The 24,298-nt window shown below is 58.6% G+C and overlaps 1 protein-coding gene across 6 annotated transcripts in view; it reads right to left on the bottom strand.

Moving 5' to 3' along the window:
* Positions 1-1,869: 1,869 nt before the first annotated feature.
* The window catches only part of SHANK2 (SH3 and multiple ankyrin repeat domains 2), a 497,686-nt gene continuing 475,257 nt past the window's right edge, over positions 1,870-24,298 (bottom strand). For 5 of the 6 annotated variants that reach the window (XM_074371523.1, XM_074371521.1, XM_074371525.1 and 2 more), the window contains 4 exons: positions 21,255-21,385; positions 19,863-19,974; positions 15,120-17,526; positions 1,870-5,806 (listed from right to left, as the gene is read on the bottom strand). In XM_074371523.1, coding sequence (XP_074227624.1) covers positions 5,242-5,806; positions 15,120-17,526; positions 19,863-19,974; positions 21,255-21,385 — 3,215 coding nt within the window. In that variant the 3' untranslated portion in view covers positions 1,870-5,241. The remainder of the gene's footprint in view (positions 5,807-15,119; positions 17,527-19,862; positions 19,975-21,254; positions 21,386-24,298) is intronic. The other variant, XM_074371526.1, reaches the window with a different exon arrangement.

Below are 24,298 nucleotides of genomic sequence, written 5' to 3'. Positions count from 1 at the left end.
GGCTGCTCAGGTGAGCGTGAATTTAGCTTTGGGTAAATGGAGCGCGGTGGCTGGAGACGAGGGTTAGAATGGTGTTCTCACATCGTCTGTCTCTTGGAAACAGACAGACTGTGGATCGCCATGCCTGTAGCTCATGGGAAATGGGGATAATTCTTTTGTGATGAGTGGCCTCTGTCACTAAAAGCAAACATTTGGTTGATTTTTAACAAAACGTGGAGACGATGGTACTGCTGACTTGGACAAGCGTTACTGCCGAGAACCACTGGGGGGCGACGCAGCGCAGGGGAAGGCGCCCTGGAAGCCCCGGCCTCTTGGTCGAGATGTCATCTTCTGTTCTTTGAAATTCTCAGACACGTTTGATATTTTAACTGAGTGAAAATACTGAAAGCGACACACTAAGAGCATCGTGAATGGAAAATTGATCGATAACACAACCTTACTTCAATTTTCTTTTTATTTTTTAACTGAAATGACTGTGTATGCGCCAGTCTCGGTGAGAAAGGCTGCAGGGCTCCTTGACATTTCATTCCTCGAGTCACCTTCTCGTGCTTTGAGAGGGCTTCTCAGTTCAGAAACCAAGGCACTAGGACTGTTTCATCAGCTACATTGTATATTGGAGGTATGTTTATCCTCATTAAATACATAGCATTTGAGCACAGCATGATTTTATGCAGGTCAGATTCAGAACACTGAAGGCACACACTTTATTTTGTTTTCACTTTTTTTTCATTTCTGTATTTATTTGAAGGCTCACATTGAAGTTTCAGAATTGCTATAAACAAAGTTCCAGAGTAGAAGCAATGGACAGTGATTGTAATTTAAACGCAAAACAGCAAAAGACTGAAGTGTGGAAACGTGTTGCAGCAACAGTAAAGAAACAAAGTCACCGATACAGCGTGGATTCAGAATTGAAGGGCTCAGTCTGCTGAAGTCTGAGAAACAAGCCTGGAAATGACCCGCTTCCCCACCAAGCAGGGCGGTCCGGTGTGCTCACCCTGCCGCCGGGGATCCGTCCCTCGCTCGCGTGTGCAGATCTACAAACACAGAGAGACGTTCTAGTTCACTGGTTATTAAAATGCCTCAGACCGAGTAGAAGTCAGAGAAAGAGCCCTCCGGTGTATGTACTTTCCTTAACAAGACAAACTGATACCTTTGTCTGGAAGAAAGCATTGGACAGTGAAGATAGGGGGTGGGGGGTACGGTCTGGGAGAAACCAAGGGATGTGAAGTGGGGGCGCTCTAGGGAGCGTAAACTACAGCAGGTCAGAGGACGGGACCTTCTGATGGACATGGAGACACAGTGGCTGCCGTTCGGATGGAGGATGCGCCACAACAGACTGTCCAGGAGCTGGATGGCGAGTGTTCACTGATGAGGCCAGAGGAGGGGTTCAGTAGTTAAGGTCAGAACCTGCTTCCCTACCCTGGGAGGGACAGCCCGTGTCTTCCTGGCTCAGTTCTCTGCCAGGAGACACGTTCTCTTGCCCCAGGCCTCAGAGCATGCATACGCCAACTGCGTTGCCGTGGGCGTGGGGGGCCCTCGCTCAGGGCTCAGCCTCCACGCCTCCTCCGCTTCCACCCCGCAGAAGGCCAGCCAGGTCTCAGCCGCCCCCTCCCCGCAGGGTTCACAGACATCCGTGGTGACGTTTTACACAGTTCTGAGATCAACACATGTCCATCTAGTCACTGAGAAAACTGCAAGGAAATGGAACCAAGGTGGATGAGCTCAGTGCCAGGAGAACTTTCACTCCTTAATGAAGGATGTTATCTGCTTGAGTGGCTGTGATGCTCAGATAACCTATGTGGCACTGTGAGCTTGGCCACTCTGTTTAATTCAGACAGTTCTCACTGTTTGCAATCAGAACCACCACCATAGTGCAATAGTATATTTATTTTTTTACGGTAATTTTGGTTGCCATACAAGAGATTGAGGGTTGGGAGAAAGTGCAAATTACAGGAGCTTGTTTTTTCTTTCTGTTTTTAATAAGGTCTAAAAAGAATAAAAGCACAAAAGTAACAGAAATGTAGATAATGTGAACACATGTTACACAAACTGTAGTGTGAAACAGTAGCTTCTGAAAAACAAACGAAAAATTTGTTAACGGGAAAAATCAATATTTGTGGCCTCCCACACACAAAAAGTCAGCCAGGTCACCCTGGGTGATGCTTGCTTGTTCAGTAACTCAGGAAAAAACCCACCATTTTATTAACTAAAGTACCACAAATAATTCACTTGTGATATGTAAGGTTCAGCAAATCAACAGTCACATTGAGTCATTTTTATATTATATGAATTAACTTAAAATGCGCACAGACACCCTGGAGAAGGTATCTTGGCAGGTGGACATAATTTACATCTTGAGAGGTTTTGGTTTTGTATACACAATATTACAGAAATTAGGCGTGTAAATGCAATTTATTTAAATTACAGTATATAACAAAAGCTGATCTTTTTAAAACCTGGGATAGTATTAACATGATCTTTATTTGAGCAGTCTAACATCTGTTTCACCAGTAAAGAGGGTCATGGAGGAGGGCCTGGTCCTGGCGGGTCCCACGGGGGAGGGCAGTGGGCGGGGACCTGAAGGAGGAACTATTGCTTCCGGTGGCAAAACCGTCAAATGGAGCTAGAGCCCGATTCATTTTGGCAACGTGTTTATTTTGTGGTCAGTGCAGGTTCTGATAGGTCCTGCGCCTTTTCTACAGTAAATGGTGTGAAAACAGACCATGTCGTCCGCTCTTGCGACTTTCAGCCTGCTCGCTTCTGCTTAGTTCATGTGCCTCGAAGTCTCTTTAAGGACTGGCTCTCACCCTCCGGCCACCAAAGTGCACTAACCCTAACGCCGCCGAGTTGCCATTGGCTGCGGTCTACCCACGGCTTCCTTTCCTGTCAGCCTGTCTAGCGTTTTGCCTGGCACTGAGCGGAGGGGTAACCCCAACAGCAGGCACAGGGGAGGGGCTGTGGTGAAGTGGTGGACTTACTGGACTTGGCAACATCACCAGATGGAAGACAAATACTGGCCAGATCACCGTTTTTACATTTTCTGAAAGATTGGGTGGCCTCGACAGGCCACCTGTAGCATCTTGGCTTGAAATTTCTCGAGGGTGATGTTCGTTCATCTCACAATGGAAAACTGAAAGTACAGAGAAGTAAAGCGCCTTCATGTTCTGTTGATTTCAGGTTGGAAAGGGTCGTTGAGATACGAAGAGTGACCTGCAAAAGGTTTTGGAACAGAAGGTCCAAAACTCGGTTTCCAATTCAGGGCGAGTGGCTGGAAAAACTGTGTGTATGGGGTGAGTGTCTTTGTTTTTGGAGAAACTGCTGCATTGTGAATTACAACCATTTTTGAAGAAATAATTGTCCTTTGATGACGAAGTTCTAGCAAAGATAGAAAATATAACACAGCTCTGCTGGTTCAGATGCATCCAAATAAGGTTGATTTAAAAAGGTCATACTTTTATAATTATTCCACAGAAATAGTATTATTAAATCACAAAAGTTTTTTTTTCTTTAACTTTCTAGCACTGAAGTGGCACAAAGGCTGCCTGGTAGACCAGCCACTTTTTTTTTTTCTTAAAATATTGTGCTTATAAACTATCTGTACAACTATTTAAACTTGCAGTAAAGAAAGGTTTTAAATTGCTAAATTTTACATGTTCATTCTAGAGCTGTTCCAGACCTAATCAGACACTTGATTCTGAGCATAAAGAAAAAAAGAAAAAAAATCATGTTTTTATAATTAGAGATGGGCTAGGCTAGTTCTGAAATCATAATAAAAGCCAAAATCCTGACACTCGAGTTGCTTCCGGACGCGGGAGAAGGTGCTGGATGCCTGGCTGTGTGCTCTGTGGCCCGTGCACGGTTGGTGGCCTCCCTTGGGAATCAGAGGTATTGTTACAGGGGAGGGGCTGCAGGGGAGAGAGTGGGGCAGGGCTCAAGAAAGCCTGACCAGAGAGGCAGGACTGGCCGGGCGGGAGACCTCCCTGCTCTTTACTGTCCGCATCTGCTTCGCGCCCTCTCCCTGCAGCCCCTTCTGTTCTGAGCCCCGGGTTCTGTCTACACGCCAGACCCACTGGGTTTTCAGAAAACCCGTTGCACTATTAAGACAAACTGGTGGGATTCCTGGACGCTCAGAGGGAGAGGGAAAAAGCCCCCAGGTGCCGTCTTCCCTGGCCTCCGAGGACAAAGGGCCGTCTCAGCAGAGATGCTTGCCCTGGCCGGGCTCAGGCCACAGGCGCCACGCCCCACCCGCCTCCCCCGCCGCCGCGCCCGCCGTTAGCCTTGCGTCTTGTCCTGCGTGTCAGAGCGGATGCTCTGCTCTCTGCAGAATTCAACACACTTTCAATTTAAAAAATTCTGGAAGGCAGAACCCCCTTCTCACGCTTCTGGATGGACGCTCCTGGCAGACAGCCGCCCTCCCCTTGAGAAGATTTTGGACCCAGGCAGCTGCCCGCTGGCTGGTTCCCACGGCCGGGTCTCCCCTCCTGGGAATCGTGACTTTGTGCTTTGACTAACTCCAGGTGACATCTGTTTGGCCACTTTGGAATTATGCTAATGGGTTTACAGAAATAAAGAAAGCAAGCTAAGCAAAGCTGGCACGATCCCATTCCAGCCCCCACCACTGCCAAGAGCCTCCGGGCCGCAGCACCGTGGGCGCACGTCGCAGGAGGCGGCGGGGGGAGGATCCGGAGGAAAGAAAGTTCCTCTGCCTTTCAGGCTCAAGAAGGGGCACCAAGTAAGCGTGTCTGCGGGCGTCTGGCTGCGAGCGGAGCCGTGCACAGGACAGAGAGAGCCCGTGCGCCCTGCGCGCCCCCGAGAGGCTCTGGATGGCAGGGAGGCCGTGTGCCGCCGGGCTGGGTGGGCGAGCCGGTGGCGGCAGAGGGAGGCCCCGGGAGGTATCTCGACAGATTAGGGTTAGTGCGGTGGTGTCTGCCTGCAGAGCGCGGACCGAGCTGCGTCGGCTGGGGTCTCCAGGACCCGCATGCTGGGAGGCGAGCTGCGAGCCTCCTTCCACGATCAGGGACCCCGTCCCTTGTCCCCTCTTTGACAGAAACAGCCCAGGGAGCCCACCCGGAGAGCTGGGAGTTGAAGGCCTCGGCTTAGCCACACCACGGACACACATGGCATTTCTCTGGGGACCAGGAAACAGACCCGTGGACGGGTTGGCGCTCGCCGTCCAAATGTCTCGGTGTCAGCCCATCTCTAGTTATAACAGGGAGTCTGTGGGGAGAAGAGCAGCCGCCCTTATCTGTCCAGCAGCTGCTTCAAAGCCCTTTCTATGTTCATTCTGTGGCCGACGCGCGTCACGCCCAGGTCTATTAGGTCTTCTTTCTGAAGGTTTGGGAGGTGGCTGCCGTCAATCTCGTTGTCCATGAAGGCCTCTTTATGTTCACCCAAGTTTAGACTTTCCAGCCAGTCGGCCACGTCTGGTTTGGTCCACAGGTGCACAGGCTTAGTTGTAAAAGGCTTATTTGAGACTGGCTGTTGCAATATGGAGGGAGACGGCGACCTGCTGCGTCCCACCGGGTTTAGGCCAAACAGGTCCCCGGGAGCGGGCTGGCTTGGAAGGCCAAAGACCTCGGAGAGGCTGGGAGAGGCTGCGGCCGCGGACAGTGGGGCGGGCAGGATCTCTTTGTTCAGCTCTGTGGGCGAGACCACCGGGCTTGGGGCACGTCTGGGTCCTGAGGTCCTGCTCTCGTAGTCCGGGGGCCGGCTCTGCAGGGTGATGGGCTGGGAGGTCCCGGGGCGGACGGTGAAGGTGACCGTCGTGCTCCGGGTACCTGAGACGGTGCTCGTGACCTCTGGGCCTCTGAAACGGCAACAACAGAGAAAACCATCAGAGGCCTGGCCACTGAGCGGATGAGCAGGATGCAGGTCGCCAAGGAGGGGCGGGCATAGCCAGACCACAGCAGAACGGCTCACGGCCAGGGTGCTGGCCGTGAGCAGGTGCTTTGCCATGCCAGGGCTGGTCGGGAGGAGAGGAGCGGGAGGCAGAGTTCTGGGGAGGCACCAGAGCACACTTGGCAGCCACTCACCTGAGCCCGGCGGGGTCGGGGGACGCGCCTGTGCCGCGTGTGTGTGTGCGCGTGCTCGTGTACACGGTGAGGGGGGCAGGGGTGCTAGGGAGACACGGCCGAAACTATGTCCTGCTCCTGGGCAGGGGCATGTCTGTGACATCACCAGGACCACTGGGAGAAGGGACAGCTTTGCCTGTTTCAGCAAGTCGAGGGACGGGCACCCGAGGAGACACCCTCCCTCTTAGCTGCCATCAGGCCTTTGGCTTGGCTTAAGAGGACGAGTGCAGGGAAGGGCAGCTCGCCTGCTGGCCCTGTGTCAGTAAGTGGGAAGCCCTGCAGCTACCCAGGGACACTTGGGGTTTGAAGAAATTGTCCACAAAGCCAGAGAACCAGGGGTCATTTGCCAGAGTTGCTTCTGCACGAGTCCCGCCCAGCAGAAGGGCATGCCTCACAGTGGCACTGAGGGGCTGTCTTGTTGGAGAACGAAGTGGGCGCGCCTCCGAATTTTCATTTGCTCCATGCGAAGGCAGCATGCGAGGCTCACTGACAGGGCATGTGGTCCTCACCAAAGAGCAGAAATCTGAAAGGAGTTCCCTTCTCCCAGGGGTGCCCTCCCTGCTCTGGCCAGGTGAGTGCAGCCCCGGGGCCCGGCATTGGGGGTGGAGGGGAGGTTCTCGCTCACCTACTGGGAGAGGGTCTCTCCACTGACAGTGCCCCCCCCGGTTGTGGCCGAGGCCCACGGCACGCTTTTCAGCCACATCCGGAGAAAGATGTCCACTCCTTTGGGCCTGGTTCTTGCTCTTCGCTGCTGTCCCTAAACTGAGGGCATGTATGTCCCACTGCCCCGGGGAAACCACAGCCACCAAGGAGGTGGCAGAGTATGTGTGTGTCCCCTGCTTTCTGAGCTTGTTTGTGTGAATACAGGCAGCCCGCCTGCCCCATTCTGGAGGCACCTGTCCTATTATGGGTCCCCCCCAGGGTCTGGGCCTGGGGTGTCCACCTGAGCCCAGGCCCTGCTGGTACCAGCGCGGGCACATCCCTAGCCTAGGAGTCTCCAAATGTAAGGGGGGGGGCTCCTCTTCCTTCTAAGAGGCGAGACGGCCAGGTGGACGTGCCCTGGCGAACGCGGGGGCTGTGCAGCAGCTGCTGTTATGGCCGGCAGGGAGGTGATGGCTGTGGGGTCTGAGCGTCCAGGAGAGGGGAGAAGCTTCCTCAACGGTGGGAAGGGAGCGGGGGCCCCGGCCCGGCCCGGCCCACCCGCATGCTGGGCTGCTGGGCTTTTGCTGCCGTCTGTCCTCTCTGCCGCTGCTGTGTATTTGGGTAAAGGCGCCAGCTGCGCACCGAGAGGCCCCTCAGCCTTGTGACGCCCCCCCAGTTGACGGCAGTCGCTGCTCCTTCGAGTCTGGACCCTCCCACGTGAGGAAGCAGCAGCAGGTCTGAGGGGCCCTTGCTGGACTCAGGCTTTGATCTCGTCCTAATGGGATGCCTTTCAGGGGGTGGGGCAGGGGGGTGCCCATGGCGGGGACACCCACCCGCCCGCAGGGAGCTCACGTGCACTTTCCTGGAGGGCCAGGTGTTGCCGGGCGGGACATGTTACATGTAGGAGACCCCTGTCGAGAACCTCCAGCGGCATTGGTTACTGGTTGAACTGGTGTGCTGGACACACCAACAGGGTAAAGGCAGCCCAGGTGAGACTCTGAGGACAACCCTCCACTACTCCCAGGCTCATTACTCAAAATCAAGAAACAGGAGTCTCCCTGGGTGCCGGGGCTTCACACGCAGGGGAGAAGGAGGCACCCCTCTGCTCCCAGGACCCTAGACAGGCTCGTGAGAGGGAGCTTGGCCGTGGACATGGCGAGTCTCCAAGGAGAAACCCGCGAGTTCTGGTGCTCCAGTGGGCCCAGGAGATCACTCCGGTTCCAGCCTGGGCAGGGGCTACAGCTTGCAGGGCATGCTGTGAGCATCCTCGGGCTGCCTGTCCCCTTCTGTGCCTGCCCCCACTGTAGGCTCGTCGTCAGGCCACCTGATGCAACAGGCAGGCTAAGATAGTGGCGTCAGGCCACGAGGAAGTGATCTGAGGTGTTCATTACGACCTTCCGGGAAGAGAGAAGGCTTTTGGGAGGAGGGTGAACATCTTACAGGGGCACATCTGCTCAAGTGAGTGGTGCCCAGGGTGGGAGTTCAGATGTGCTTTCTCCAAGGCGCCCTTGCGTGGTGCCGTGCCTGTGAGCCCGGCTCCAGGCCCACCCTCCCTGGCAGTGCAGTGGGGAAGCGACCTTGTTGTTCATCGGGCTGTGTGACTGGAGGTGAGTTAGTCCCCCAAGATGATGGCAACTGCTTTAAACCCGGGCATCGTTTAACAGTGGGCGTCTCTGAGCCGGGGGCGGGGTCAGCACCACCCTCCCTTTGGAAGTAGAACCCCTATGGCACCCAGGCCATTGGGATTGTTTTTAAAGGGAGGCTCTGTAGGTAGCTGCGCTTGTCAGAAGCAAGAGAAGGCCCCCTACCCGCCAGCGGGCGGGGGCAGGGGCAGAGGAGCACACCCGCCCACAGGCCTTCTCCGCTGGCACTCACCCCTGTCCACCGCAGCCCCTTCTGCAGACACCCGTCGTGGGAGCAAATGAAAATGACAAAAGCGAATGGGTTGAGACACCACTGCAACATTAATTAAAATTAAACAAGAAGCTCCTTTTGGTGGATGAAGTGGAAGCAGTGGCACAGGCTCCAGCTGAGGACCTGTCCCTGTTGGGCCCTTCTGGCCGGGGCGCAGGCAGAGTGCGCAGCCCACAGCACAGCCCGGAACAGAAAGTCACAGGGCCGTCGCTTCCATGTTTAGAACAGGAAGTTCACAGCCCTGCCTCCTTTGGCGTGGTGTCATGTGAGTGTACAGAAGATCCAGGAGAACGTGAAGGAAGAGAAGATGGCAACGTGGGAATAACGGCCTCTGCTGGGAGCCCCCGAGGACGGCCCCTCGCTCAGACCCCAGCCTGGCTCCTGAGCTGTCCCGTCGCCGCAGCATAGGGAGGATGCAGCAGCCTTCCTGGCGGGGGAAGGCCAGCCCGCCGACACGTGTGCTTTGCTTCATGTCTACACTGAGAGATGCGAGCTGGGCAGCTAACAACGGGGGCGTCAGAGCTGGCTGTGTGTGCGGGGCCTGCCCGCGGCCCTGCTGAAGGCCGCTCTGGAGGAAATAACCAGAGCGTCTGAGCAGCGGGCGAAGGCCTGCCCTCTGTAGCTGGATTTACTCTCAGTCACACTCATCTTACTCGCTGGATCTCCTGCTTGCAGGGATCATTATGTTGCTAAGCAACCCCTGGGTTCCCGGCTGGCATGCGCAGGATTCCGAGGCCCTGGCTGAGCACAGACACGCGCACACGTGCCCTCTCTTGGATTTCTCTCTCTCCTACCTTTTAAAGCAAATCCATATGGAAACATGAGCATTAAAATAAAAATGGAGAGTTAATGCCACATTGAGATGCAGTTTTTGTCAGTCAGCACAGGTTCACTGGGGTGGGGGAAGTCAGTATTCGAGTAGTTTTTCATCGTGTTGACAAGTTCGGCTCTCAAACAATAACTGACTGTGGATGGGGGCTGCTTGGTGGCGACGGTGGGGCGTGTTCCCCTGGCCTCTGGCACTGGCGCTGGGGTTCTGAACCTCCAGCACACGCCCCGGCAGACCTCTGCACTTGACCTGCTAGGGGTTGTCACCTATCAGATAGCGCCTTTCTCCAGCTGCCCTCCTGTGGAGTTGTTTTGTCTGAACGGTGGTGCCGCAGGTGGGGCTGTGAAGAGACAGGGAAGGTGGCCCGCGGCCCGAGCGCTGGCACGGGGGGCAGCAGCAGTGCCCCCGCCGTGAGCACTGCGAGGGCCATATGTCCGTGGTCCCCAGGCCTGGCCTGCAGCAGGGGTTGGCTCAGGGACTGTTGCGTGAACGGGGATGGATATTATGAAGCGCGTTTCCCAGACTGGAAGTTCCGGGACTCGGCCGAGCTGATGGAGCAGAGCCGGTAGTCCCTCTGTCGGGAAAGGCTTCCTGCAGGAGGCTCAGGTCTTAGCAGACCAAGAAGGCACCCAGTCTTCAGGGGGAGGGATTCACCCCTGGTACACTAAGGCCGAATGGCACGAATATAAGACTCGGACTTGAAAACGGCTCTGATGTCGAGGATGAAATGCCACAGCTGGACGAGAACAGCCCCTCAAACACCGTGTGTGAGCAGAGACTCGGACCCCTCGCTCGCACGCACCTCACCCACAGCCTCAGTCGCAGGCGTCACCTTAACGTGTCAGTTGCTGCCGTGAAGTGGTAAAACCTCCATGACGTACGGAGGGTGCACACACGCCATTAAGCTGCTTCTGTTATCTAGTCGGGTTTGACGTCTGGGAGGCTCTGGGGTCGTCTGGGCAGGGATAATTTTTTAACAACGCGAATTGATTTATTTTAAAACCGAGAGGCTCTCAGGCTAAGGCTGCAGCGAGCCAGGGAGGAGGCACCGGCCGGCGAGGGCAGGCGCTGCGAGTCCCCGGGTGCGAGGGCTGTGGGGAGGCTTGAGGGTGACCCCCAAGAAGTGGCCCGTGCTCCACCGCAGGCGGTCTGAGCCCCTCAGGGGGCCTGGGGCTCCACTGGGGCCTCCGAGAGGTGAAGGCCAGCCTCGGATTCCTCTGGACCAATGAAAAGAGCGAGGGGACCCGGAGGGACTCTGGGGGATGGAGCCGAGGCCGCACCCCCTGGACGGAAGCCGGAGGGGCCCCCCCCAGGCAGCTGTTCACTGCTTTGAGCCTCCCAGTGGCCCAAGGGGGAAAGCCAGACTGACTACTTGTGTGGAAGTGCTGACAAAGAACAGAATTATCTTGGTTTAAAAAACAGTGCTGCGTTCTGTGTGTCAGGCCCCTCTGTTTTGGGTCAAAGTGCGTGTGTCAGTCAACACCCACCTGCTGTCTGCAGAGCAGAGGCCCCCGGACCCCTCAGCAGTCTGTGCACAGGCTCCCGGTGTCCCTGGGACCCGCCTGACACAGTAGCTGCAGGGCCATCTTTATCAAACGAAGATCAGTTTACACCAAGCCCTCGGTGGCTACCGCCACTCGGACACCACCCAGTTCTCCCCTCTGCACGCAAGGCCCTGTGGGACCTGGCCCACCAGCTCCCCAGCCCCTCCCCGCCTGGCCAGTGGCTTCCGCACGGAGAGCAAGCACTTCCTGGCTTTGGGCTGTGTGCTCGCTGGCCCCCGTGCCTGGGTGCCTGGTCCTGGGCTTCTGCACACTGGCTCCTGCTTGGGTTTCAGGTCGCTTAGCTGTCCCTTTCTTGAGAACAGTCGTCTCCTTCCTGCCCACGGCCACTGGTGTCAGCACATCCTCGTCCCTGTGCAGTGCTTGGCGCATTTGGGGTTTGTCATGCTTGTTATTTCTTCCCCCTTCCCCCTTGAGATGTAGTGCTTCACGGTGGGAGAGACGTTGACTGTTTTCTTGTTCAATGGTACATCCTGGGCCCAGCACGGGGCCTGGCACCCAAGACACCATCGGTAACTACCAGTCAAGGGAATGGTTAATAACTAAACCTCCTGCCCAGCTTCCAAAGGCCCAGGCCTCCTCAGCAGTGCGCCCCTCCTGTTACCGTCCTCGCTTGGGCCTGGCACTGTCTTCCTACGAAGAGCCTCCCTGACCCTCGGACTCAGGAGGCCTGGGGCTGGGCTGGGGTTCCAGGCCTGGGGCTGAGCATCCAGTTGGCTTCCCAGCTGTGCACCTGGGGTGCCTGCCCCTGGCCCTGTGGCTCTAAGGGAAACGACACGTGCCCAGAGTGAGGGGTCTCCTCGTGCCCAGCGCCTCCGAGGGGCTCTGAGCGGGGCTGGGGGTGGTGCTGAGGGCCTGCCCAGACGTGAGGCTGCGCTGGTCGCCACCACCTGCCGTCATCCTCTTGAGCTCTGAGCTCCACGGGGAATGGAAGGGCGGGCCTGCAGGGCTCCGGGACCTGCGGTGCTGAGCATGGGGGCCCGTGGTCAGCTTTGGGGTGGTGCTGAGTAGGAGAACCAGCCGACTCACTCCAGCCCTGAAACCACACTGTGCTTTGATCTTGTTGGACACTCTTCAAAGATGAGGTACTTCCTGGGAAAACGAGGCCCCGAGGCCAAGGGAGCACTTTCCCCAGAACTGCCTGCCGGCGCTGTGCTTAGTGGCTGTTTTCAGCTGAGGCCAGAGGAGATGCTCTAATGCTGCGTCCTAAAGGACACGAACTGACCCTCTCCTCTTTGCATAAGTACTTGTAATCTGGACACTGCCAGAGCCCAGGTCACCCCTGATTTCGGGGAACCCGCGCTAGCAGCAGGAACTCATCCGCAGCCCAGGTGAGACCCAGCACACCCAAGGAGGGGCCTCGTTGCTCGGTGCTCTCTTCCTGCCCTGGCCCTGCCCCGCGCCCAGCCCCTCAGAGCTAAGAAAGAGCCTGAGGGTGAGAGCACCTTAGAGGCGGCCGGCCCCTGAGGCGCCCGCCCTCACAGTGGGCAGGCGGCTGCCGGGCAGCCCGAGGGACTGGCCATGTCTCGCGCCGTCAGACTTGTTTCTCTGGAATTGAGACCTTTGCACCTTGTCTGCCAACTCGAAGAGCACGGCTGGTTTTAATTTTCCCTAGAAAACTCGCTCCTTTTCCCTCACGAGGAACTCCCTCATCCAGTTTCGTGCCTCATTCTGCCCAGGGCCATTCACAGCTCTTAATTTTTAGATGCGCTTAAAAGTCTCTATGAGACACCCTGGCAGGGGTGCCCTGGCTGAGAGCATCCTGGCTTTGTCTGGTCCCTGAAAGGCTAAGTACCCGGGCCTCTCAGTGAAGGCCCGACCCAGCAAAGCAGAGGCCTGTGCCAGGGCTGTATCTGAGAGGAGACAGACACGGTACCCAGGGCTCGGTGGCACCTTCGGGGTCCTCTGCCCGGGAGCTGTCACCCTCACTCACCCTGGGGAGTGTGCCTCATGGCTCCAGCTCAGGTCCACTCAGGGCTCTGCCCCTGGGTGGTAACTGCTCTTGTGTATCATCAGTCAGTGGATAGGACCCTGGGCACTCAGCTGGTCTTAGGGGAGCTCTGAAAGCCTGAGAACAGCCCTGCCCTTGGGGAGCTTGGCCCTACAGACGAGTAAGTCAAGCAGCTGCCTCTTCCTTCCAGGCTGCTCACTGGCTCCAGCGAGAGGGGAGGAGTCGAGCCCTGAGAGAGCTCCCGGGGCTGGCGGGCGGCTTCTGTGCCACCCAGCTGGGTACTGAGGTTGAGCCCTCCACCTCCCTGACCTCCGCTTTGCTCGGGGCACCGTGGGAGCAGGTTCAGGCCCCGCCTTGGTGTACCCATGCCGCCTGGTGCCCAGCATTTGCTTAGAGCCTAACAGATGTCACCTGATACGCCGACCATACGTGGACTGGGCTGTAAACAACAGGCTGGAGGGGGCTGTTCCTGACCTGAGCGGGGGTTGCACAGAGGCGGTCCTGCAGCTGCCCTCAAACCCAGTGGGATTCTGCCTGGGCCGTCTGCTCTGAGGCCCCTCCCACCCAGGGACACGCAGGACAGGGAAGCCCTAGAGACACCTGCAGCTCCAAGGGGCTCACCTGGCCAGGGAAGGAGCAGGGCTGGCCAGCAATCTGGACTCTGCTCAGAGAGGCCCTGGGGAGCCGGGTGCCGTGCAGGCTGCCCCGCTGGCCTGATCAGCCCTAGGATGACCCCCCTCCTGCATCTTCTGTGCTTCAGACACTGCTGAGGAGAGGATGTGCCAGCCAGGAAGCCTGGCCCAGTCCTGGCTCCACCTCCCCCTGGCTGTGCACAGGGACGAGCCACTTGGCCTCTCTGAGTCTCCGTTTCTCCTTTGAAAAATGGTTGTAGTTAATACCTGCTCCCCAGCAGCTGTTATTCACCCACGTCCAAGTGTTTTATACAGTGTAACACGCTGCAGTGAAGCATGTTAATTGTCGTGCTTTGACGTAACCTGGCAACTAAAGGCCTGTACTATTACCTGACGAGAAAGGGCAAAACTAGCCGGTTTTTAAGTCTTCTTTGAGACTTCCGAGTATGTGGGAGATTTGTAGGCATTTGTGTACGTACAGCCACCGGAAATGAGGACCTTGTAAAGAAGGCCCCTCAGCTGGCTTGCTCTCTGAGTGTAACAGTGGTGGTGGCAGCCTGCATCTCTGCACCGAGACTGGCCTGTCAAGAGGTGGCGGGGGCTGCACGTGACTACACTTGAGCCAAAAGGTAACTGGGAAAATTGTGGCTCTTAGCCTGCATCTCAGGACCCAGCTGTGGTGTGATATTGCTGATTAATAGACTCGGATGCTTGAATGAGATGCCTGACTGGCAGGAGTATGAAGACTGACTTCATTAGTTGAAATGATGAACCTGAGACCGAACATCAGTGGGAGAAACGGAAGTGCATTGCCCTCTGGGGACCAGAGGTGTCTCTGGCCAAGAAAGGCAAGACCTGTGAGTGGTGGCCAGCTCATCCACCAGCTCCTGGCAGCTGGCCAGGGCCTCAGTAGAGCCCTCGGACTGGGTTTAGGAATAGCCCCCATGTGCGACCCCCGGTTCCAGGGCAGTGCCTTACACTCTTTTGACGTGGTGGGTGGTGGCATGGACGGGATGAGCTCCAGGGGGAGGCTTTTTCACCCTGTGCTCCCTAGTGGGTCTGCAGCCTGGCCCCTCCCCAGCCCCAGACCAGTTAGTGACGGAGGAGGCGGGAAGGGGGAAGCCTGCCCGCACAGGTGGTGACACACCGCCCCTCCTGCCCCAGCTGCTGGGTGGGGCTGGGTTTTGGCTTCTACGAGGCCCCAGAATGGCCTTTGAGGGGTCCTGGCAAAGACCAGGAGGACTCAGGAGGAGAGAGCAGGGCTCCTCTTTGGAAGCTAAGGTGCGATGGCCCGTGTGGCCATGTCGTGGGAGGTCCACGTCCTGCCAGGCCAGATGCCAGAGTCCAGGGAGCGAGAAAAGGAACAGGTTATTGCATGACACGGGCGGTCAGCGCGAGGCTCCAGGTCTCCCCTCTTTGCCCACCTCGGGTGCTCCCAAGGGCGCTTCCTGGCCGGCGCTGGACAAGACCGAGGAGAGCCCGGCCTGGGGCGGCGCGCATGCCGCCCACGGCACTTACCTTGGAGTGAGGCTGGCCGGCTTGGCTCCTGTCGGCGAGTCCAGTCCTTCCCCCGGCTTTGCCGATTTCTCTCGGTTCATTTGCTGCAGGATTGAGTTCAACTCACTAATCACGTTTGCCTTCGGGCCTGAGAGAATCGGGCTTTTGACCTCCGAGACGTCCCCCCACAGCCTGGAGGTCCTTGGCTGGATAAGCTTGGTGGCCCCGGGCTGGGCCCCGCCGGGCGGCGGCGGGGGTGCTGGCGGGGGGATCACGAAGCTGTCCACGTCCTCCTCCAGCAGCGCGTCATGATAAAGCGCGTTGCCTTTGTGGATTATGGGCTTCATTTTTGGCTTAGGAGGTACTGGGGGTTTGTCAACCAGAAATGCTTGCCCGTCTGCATAGACTGTACAGGTGTCCACGTTCTCCCCGCCTTCGGAGGACAGGGTGGAAATGCTGGACACCGTGGAGATGGTGCTGGTTGTCTCGAGGTGGTGGTCGCTGCTGCTCCGGCTGTCCACCTCCTCGATCCCAGAGTCCGTGACGGTGTCAAAGCTTTCGGGGGGTGGCAGGAATGAGGCGGGCAGACAGTTCGAAAGACTGGCCGGCTTCTTGCTGTCTGCAGAGTTGGTTGGCTGGCTGGAGTTCAATGAAGGGGGCTGGGAGGCATCGTTTTTTTTCTGCTTGACCGCGTCTGTGAGAGCAGGGACAGAAGCAACGCGGTCGTCAGGGATATCAAAACTATTTGCAAATTCCAGGGGAGGAGGCAATGGCTCTGTAAAAATAAAATCCTCATCCAGATCCACGGATGCCAGAGGTGGGGGAGGGATGCGGAACGGCAGGATCACCGCCTCCTCCACGGAGCCCGCCGCCACGATGGTCCTGCCGGCTGCGGCGGCTGCGGGCTCGGGGCCAGCGGGGATTGGTAAAGCACCTTCGGTTTCGGGAACACCTTCTGGCACCTCGAGCGGCGAGTTGTCTGGCTTCGTCTCCACGTCGGCTTTCTCGTCCTCTTCCTCCAGGAAGTCATCTGGCTGGGCTGCATCCACAGTGTGGACCATCAGCAGCCCGGCCGCCTTGTGCTGGGCCGCGTCCATGACACTGATGAGCAGGCTTTTCTTGTCGTCCCGCCGCTCCCGGCCCAGCTCGCTCTCGTACTTGTTCTCTGTCTCCTGCCGCCTCAGGGGCCCCCGCGTGTTCTGCCTGGTGACCGCAGGGAAGCCTGTGTCCGTGCTGGGCCGCATTTTGGTATCGATGTAGAGAGGTTTGTTGAGGTCGGCCATGGGGGCCTCCCCCTTGGGACCCTGCTGAGACTCCTTCATGGCTCGGTCCCTCGCAGAGAGCGCCAGGGCCAGCGGGGAACTGGGGTCTAGCAGCCTCCCTGTGAGCGGGTGGACGTAATTCTCGGGGCCGGCCACCGGGCTGCTCTTGGGGGGCACCACAGGGCTGCTCTCGGGCCCCTTGGCTTTGGATGTAGAATTGAGTGGCCTGCTGGCCTCACCCTGAGCTCCGACCTCGCCACTGCCCGCAAAGTGGTTCTCGGGCTCCCTGGGCGCTGCCCCTGGTGTGGGTGACGGCAGCTGCTCCGTGCCATCCTCCTCACCAAACCCGCCCTCCTCGGGGAACTTGGAGGGCCGCGCCCGGGGGGCGGGCGGCCCCAGACCCACGTCCTCGTCCCCCAGGTCTGTGGACAGGAAGGCGGGCGAGTTCCTCCTGGCCTCCAGCCGCTTCTCCCGGTCGCGGACGGCTCCAGCGATGGCGGCAGCGAAGGGGCTGCTGACGGTCAGGCTGTCGTCGGGCCGCAGCTGGCCGGGCGGCTCGGAGGCCTGGGGGTCGATCTCCATGCTGCTGCCCTGGCTGCTCTTGCCGCTGCTGCTGGTGGAAGGCTCCTTGACGATGATGGTGGGGATGGGGATGGAGCAGGTCTTCTCGGGGCTGTCCTCCACGTTGGACTGCTTCACCAGCACGCCCTTCCGCCTGGCCGGCTTGGCGGGGACGTAGACCGCTTTGCTGGCAATCTTCCCCACCTCGGAGTACGGGTTTTCAGGCATCTGGCCCCTCTTGCCGCGGAAGTTGGCCTGGGCGGCGGCGTTGCGGCTGTAGAGGTCCTCAGAGTCCAGGGAGTAGCGGTCCAGCTCCCTCCGGTAGTGCAGCCCCTTCTCCCGCACCACGGCGGCCACCGTGTCGGAGCGGGCCGCCGGGGACACCTTGGCGGCGGAGTTCTGCGTGAATGCAGGCTTGATTGTCCCGTAGACTCTTGGGGTTGGGGACTTGGGGCAGTTGTAGGTGGTGGGGGAGGGTGGTGGCGGAGAGGGGGGCACTGACTGCGGTGGGGGCGGGATGTCCTCGGAGGTGTCCGGCATGGACAGGCTTCTGGTGAACTTCAGCATTGGAGGGGCCAGAAACTGTCGCTCTTCCTCCGTTATTCCTACAGGTAGAAGATAGGCTTAAATTTAAACGATGACAGTAACAAACCCCTACTAAGCTCTTAGGATGGTGTGACACACTACGTCTCTGCAAACTTACAAAGAGTCACGATGCACACTTGTTCACAGAACAGCACAGCACAAGCCACAATGCCAAGAGATCACGTGGCCCGTTCTGAGCCAAAAACAAAAAATTAAAAAGAAAAAGAAGGGAAAGGCACTGGGAGGTATTGAGTGCGTGCTGTTGAGATGTTCTGCTGGTGCCCGGAGCAGCAGGCGGGAGGGATGGAGCCCAGGGCGGTGAGGGCGCACGTGTGAGCTTGTTGGGGGCGGGGCTGGATTGGGGCATCCATCCTTTCAGCCTTGGCCAGAGCCCCCGAGGGTGTTTTTAGAGTCTAGGACTGAGGCTGCCCTGCTGCCCACTGGAGACGAGGGCAAAGGGCACACAGGTTGAGGGTGCAGCTGCCCTGGCTGACGGGGGCATTAGTGCTGACCTTCTGCAGTGGGGCAGGGATGCCCGCTGCCTTTGGGCAGAGCCCTGGGCAAGTGGTGGCCCTGGGATAGCCTTGCCCACACTGCAGGAACCCAAATTTTTTGTTGTTGCCTGATGTCTCTGGGCCACCTGAGGGTCTGACGCTCCCCGGGCCCTCAGGAGGATGGCTAAGAGGCAGCCGGCAGGAGCAGGCTGTTCTGACCTGCAGCAGGCCCGAGGGAAGGGAGCCTGGACCCTCTAACCCAAGACCCTAGCCCAAGCCAGGAGCAGGATCCTGAGCAGACAATTGGCCGCTGGCCCCAGTGAGCTCCTTCTGGGTATCACCTTAAGACCCTCTGGGCTGGGCCAAGGAGTGTAGCAGTTTCCCGCAATCACGATTGACCAGGGTCCAAGTTGGGTGACTTGACCTAACGGAGCGCATGGGTGTTGGGTGTGAGTGCGCAGTACGTGCCTGCGATGGTGACGGTGGCACCCTGCCTCATCGGGCCGAGAGCCCTGCGTGTGTGGACTGGGTAGGACTTCAGACTCTCCTCAAGACAGTCTGATATATAAAAACATCAACAGAAGGCACTCTGGGAGACAAGAGGCGAAACACACAGACACGGACAGACGCCTCACGTTGGGGGCATGCAGGTCTTCCAAAGAGGTACAAAGTGAGTTACTTCAAATCAAAAAAACTCCTGGGACAAACTACAATAATTTATCCCAATGAAAAGTTCATTCGATAAGGGTATTCCAAATTTCACATACTCCTTGTGGGAGGACATTTTGGCATCTCAAAGATGGTTGCTAAAAGGCCTTCCTTGTGGACCATTTGTACGTGGTGGTTGCCTGACGATTAGTTCCCAAGGAGTAATAATTTAAGAATACACCTTATACAGTAAACTGGGTTACATTCATATTACAGATTCCAAGCTGTAAGGTCCACTAACCTGATAGAAAGATTCTGCTGTCTGACAGGAGGAAATCAGGTGTTATTACCCAGGCGCAGAGCCAGTGACGCGGCGCGGCGCGTGCGCTGCTCTGCAGTGGCCCTGAGCTCCGGGGGGTGACTCTGAGGGACGGCAGATGCCACCTCCACCATCCCTCATGGCTTAGCTCCTGCCTGCTGCAGTCCACCTCGGACTAGTGACAGAGACACCACACCTCAGGCCGTGGTGCAGGGGGCCTTTCCCGAACACAGAGCAGTGTCCCGGGGTGGCCGCCGCACAAACTGTCCCCTTTAACAAGGGGCCACAACTGTCCGGCGGTGGCCTTCGCTTCCCGGAGAATTTACATGGTACAGACAGTGCCGGGTGACCTCACAGAGGGACTGTCTGAAGGGTCACGTTACCTTGCCCGGATAGTCAGTGGAAATCCTGGTGGCCTTAACAGGAAGGCGGCAGTTTCCACAACACACAACATGTTGTATTCTTAGAATTCAGGGACCTGACCCGCCACCCTCACAAGTGTGCCCGTTGAGCTCATTGGCAAAGCCTGGCAGTAGCCGTCACCATAGGGCTGCAGGGAACGCAGGACAGGGGCCCACACTGCCGGCCCACTCTGATGCGCAGGGCGGGACGGGGGGCTTTGGGACCTTGCCTGCCCACCTTCGCCTCCCTCCTGCCACGCAGCCCCTCCCCCTGCTGGGACTGTCGCAGGTACTGGGCTTGCGAGGCTGGGGGAGCCACCCCAGGTCGGTATCCAGAGAATAGAAAAGTTTCAGATGGCTTGGGGTTCCAAGGGCTCCCGGGGGTGAGGTTAGGTGCCCGCCCTCTGGTGGGCAGGCCTGGGGGCTGCTCAGGGGGCACTGCCGGGGTGCTGAGAGCCAGGGGGCACCTTCATGGGTGTGGCCGTGCTGCTTACCTATTGATTTCTGCCTTCTCATCGTACCTCGAGGGAGGCCCAGAAACGGGCCTTTCGGGCTCCCAGGAACAGTGGGCGTCATCACAGCGATCCCCTGGCGCTCGTACACGGACTGCAAACCAGGGGGCCAGGTGAGATGTGCTGGACCAGACACGGGAACCCCAGGCAGTGGGCACTGAACTGTCCAGTGGATGCTGACGACGGAACACACCAGAAAGGGCCCTCCCCGCCCTCCAAATGCCCGTAAGCCCTGCTCCGTGGAGCCGTGGCCCGCCTGACTTGACCGACTGAGAATGAGGTGTCCTAGGAGAGAGCACCCGCTGGTGGGAGTGGGGTCCGCCCTTGGCCGCGTCCTCTTCCACACAGTGGGCTGACAGCAGCAGCCCAGGCGGGCTGTCCCAGCCCTGCCTCCTCTGCCTGGTCCAGAAGGAGCCCAGCGCCCACCTCCTCTGGTGGTGAAATAGATTCCCTGTGCGGCCCCTGCTGCTTCCTTGACTGGAAAACCGAGATTGCTGGCTGCCCCACCCCCCACACTGAAGGGTGACTTGGGAGCAATGTCGGCTGTGGAGCCCAGAGGAGACGTGTGCACGTTTTAGAGGTCTGGTGCACATGCCTCAGGCTGTTCCTGTGTGGCCCAGTCTCACCAGGCCTGGCTTTTTGCTCTGCAGCCTGGTCCTGGGCTTGGGGACAAGGCGTCTGGGACAAGGAGGGCACGGGGCGCAGTGAGGGGCAGGGACGGGGGGAGGGAAGCCGCCCTGGGAGTTCCGGAGATGAGGGCCAGGGGCAGGGGCGAACGCTTGAATTGTTATCATCAGCAGCTGTGTTTGTTTTAACAAGTGTTTAAAAACCGTCATGTCAAATTGATGGTACTTATGGGGGTTATTGTTTAAGAAAAGGTGAGGTTAAACAGTCAGTGTGAAATGGCTTCAGAAAACACACTAAGTCAGTAATGGTAATAGGTGTGTTCAGGTCCACACGAGGTACAAAGCTGGGGTGCAGGCAGCTGCCTCTGGAAAACTGAGGAGCAGCTGACCCGGGGACTGGGCGGCTCTGCCAGCCCTCGATGGCCTGGGGTCTCTGCTCACCATGTAGGGATGGGGGGCACGGCCTGGGCAGCGGCTCTGCGCAGGCACTGGCTGTTTGCGGAGGCCTCGCTGCATCAGGAGTCAGAGGTGGGCTGCAGGAAGACCCTCAGGGTCGAGGGACTGAGCGGAAGTGACAAGGTGAGTGAGTGCCAGACCCGGGCTCCAGCCCGCTCTGTCTCCCACTGGTGCCTCTGGGACCAGGGCTCCGGGTCTGGACCGCACAGGGAGGGTGTGAACTGTAGCCACGGGGACGGCCATCTCCACCCCTGCCCACCTGCCGCCCACTCCCCTGGCCCCAGCCACTCACGTTCATGTCAGAGACGGGCGGGAAGCAGCGGCTCGTGGGCCGCTGCTTGATGGTGGCCACCCTGGACTCCACGGCCACACTCTCGGCGGTTCGGGATGGCTTAGGGGCTGGGACTGTCTCCTCGGGTTTATCTGCAATGTGAACATGACCATCAGGACAGGCGTCAGTGACCCAGTCAGGGGAGGGGCTTAGTTAGAAAAATGCCGAAGTGCCGCCTGCAGTTTAACAGCTTTTGTCGTGCAAGGGCTTTGTCACCCAGGTGAGGGGCACACATGCCTCGGCCACAAGCATTCATAGCGCAGGACCCGACCCCGAGCCACACCGGAAAGGTGCACATGGACGAGAGGGGAGGGAGACCTCCGCCCCGAGTGCCCGGAACTCAGGGAGGCGCTTCATTCACACCAGTGTGATGTTAGTCTTGGTGGTGGGAGCTGGGCAGCGCTTGGAGCGTTCTTCCTTTTAAGCGCTCAGAGGTGTGGCTCTTCTACAACCACATGCAGTTGCCAGGGTCTGAGGACCCAGCACCCAAGGCTGGAGGCCACCGAGCTGCGTGGGGGTGAGGGGGACAGCCCCCCCGCTCAGGAGCCAGTCTGCTCTGGGGAGGCGCCCCCAGGCCCCCAACAGCTGAGCATTCCTAGCTCGTTGTGAAAAAGCCGATGGTTAGTGAGCCTTACAAATTAAAACATTACTAACAAGTTGAAATTTAAAACATTGCACTTTTGGGGAAACTTGAAAACTGGAGCTGACCCTGGGCCTGCCAGATGCCTAGCTTCCCTCTGCAGGCCGGGTCCAGACCCCAGTGTCCGAGTAGGGCCGTCGCAGCAAGGAGCCCGGGTCAGGGACATAGATGAGTGCTTGGTGGGGGAGGCCACCGGGACAGCAGGAAGGCAGAGAGAGGCCGGCCTGGCAGAGTGTCCTGTTTGGACCCAGTGAGGCACAGCACTCTCCTGGCCCCCCAGAACATTCTGTCCGCAAGCTGAGGCCTTCTCCTGGGTGACCCCAACCTGCTCTGGGCTCTTGTGACTCCCCATGAAGATTGTGCTGTCAGAAAGACCCAGGCCTCTCAAGCCGAGGCCAGCGTGAGAGTCAGAGGCTGGGAGCTCCAGTGTCAAGGTCAAGGCGCCTCAGCCAACTTGTGATGGCGGCTTCCTAGGAGGAGCTCAGCCCCTGTGAGGGCCCCCTAGAGCCACCTGCCCTCTGAGCCGCCCAGACAGGGGCCCCAACGAGAGGAACCGCAGGGGGCCCCTCCCCACTCAGGCTCCAGCTGGGCACCCGACTCCAGTGTGTCCTGGCCCTGGGTGGGCAAACCACGGCCTGTGGGCCAAACCCTGTCCACGCCTGTTCTGGTTTGGCCCTTGACCTAAGGCCGGTGTCCACACTTTAAAGGGGTTGAGAGAGAGAGAGTGTGCCGTGGGGAGAGGCCCGCAGAGCCACAGACACCCGTGCTCTGGCCCTTTATGGAAATGCCCACTGCGTCCACCTGCCAGCAGAAGACTAAGGCGGAGACAGCATCCCAGGGCGCTGCCCCGACAGGCCACTTTGCTCGGGACCTCTCAGTTCCTCCTCTCAGCACCCTCCCCAGGTTCTGGGACCCACAGCTCTCCCAGCTCTGGCCTCCTCCTCGGGGCCATTTCCTTCCCGGTTGATGTCGGGGGACACTGGTGAGTTTCTGCCCTTCAGGGAGTTAGTGGGAAACACCCGCCTCTCTGTGTGGCTGCAGGGACACTCCAGCTGTGGTCCCTGTGTCCCCCACCTTGCCTTCCTCCTTGCTGCCCCAGGGCCCCTGGGCATTCGTCCTCAAGTGCTTTCCAGGTTGCTCATTGCCCAGCCCCCAGCCCTGCTGACCTCTCTGCCTCTTCTGCCTTCTCTGCTCACCACCTTCCCTTTGCCAGATTCCCTGCCCCAAGAAGTGTGCCTCCTACAGGAAGCCTTCCCCCTCAGGTTCATGGTTAGGGTTTAACTTGTTTCTGTGATGATCTCCTCTGCTCCCCGCCCCGCTGGCTGCAGGGCTCAGGGTCCTTGGTTGACCTTGGCGAGCCCACGGCAGCCCGAGGGGCCTCTTGGCCCGTCCCTGGAAGCTTGGTCCCTCGCAGTTGGCTTTGCTTTGGCCGAGGTGCCGCTTTGCCAGTGATGGCGGGCAGTCAGGTCCATCTCCCGCATGGCCCGCAGGCGCGGCGTCCTCGCAGGCCCAGTCTCAGCTACGGCGTGTGCAGCTTGGCTGGGCTCTCCTGGGAGCCTCCGGGAACACGGGCCTGGAGCGGAGGCCGCTGAGTTAGGGAGCGTGACTACGGCCTGGCACGGCGTCCTGTGGGGCCACCGCAGCGAGAGCCCTGTCCGCAGCGCAGCGGGCCGTGTCAGGCCCAGCAGGGCGGGCGGGGGGCTCCTGGGCAGGACGGCTAAACTGGCTGCGGCTTCCAGAGGCTCCTGCCTAGCTGGGCCCTGCGAGTCCGTTTCTTTGGTGTTAGCCCCCTGAGCTGAGGGGGCTGGCCCACCCTCTGCAGCCCAGAGCGCGGCCTGGAGCTCCCACGCTCCTGGAATGAGCGGGCAGCAGACTGCAATTGTGGGGCCCGGCGCATGGCAGGCACTCCCAAAACGCAGCTCGATGGCGGGTGTGTGCAGGTGAGGCAAAGGCACCATTGTTAGTGACAACGGTCCCCAACTTTGGTGGAAATGCTTAATAAGCACCTTTATCCCGTTTCTCATCCTAAAAAGAACTTGGTCATAGGGGAGCGTCATTCCTTTTTTGCAGAGAGAACAATGAGGCTCTGAGTTGCCTAAGGTCTTGCAGGTGGAATGCTGGGACCAGAGGGAGGCTTGGGCTCCACTAGGGCCAACAGGGGTGCCGAGCCCTGGCAGACCATGAGTCTAGGGTTGCTGTCAGATTGGTCTGCCTGGCCCAGCCAGCTGCAAAGTCAGGGCACTGCGCTCACCACGGTCGTGCTGCACTGAGATGGGCGGCTTGGGGTGTAATTGAAGGGGAACCCCCTGGAGCTGTGGTGACCCTGAACGTGGGTATCATGGTCTTTGTCTGAAACCTTTGCCCT

Source organism: Camelus bactrianus, chromosome 10 (genome assembly GCF_048773025.1).
Source record: "Camelus bactrianus isolate YW-2024 breed Bactrian camel chromosome 10, ASM4877302v1, whole genome shotgun sequence".
NCBI classification, from domain to species: domain Eukaryota; kingdom Metazoa; phylum Chordata; class Mammalia; order Artiodactyla; family Camelidae; genus Camelus; species Camelus bactrianus.
Note: the sequence above shows the minus strand (reverse complement) of the source record. Positions and strands in the feature narration are given on the sequence as shown.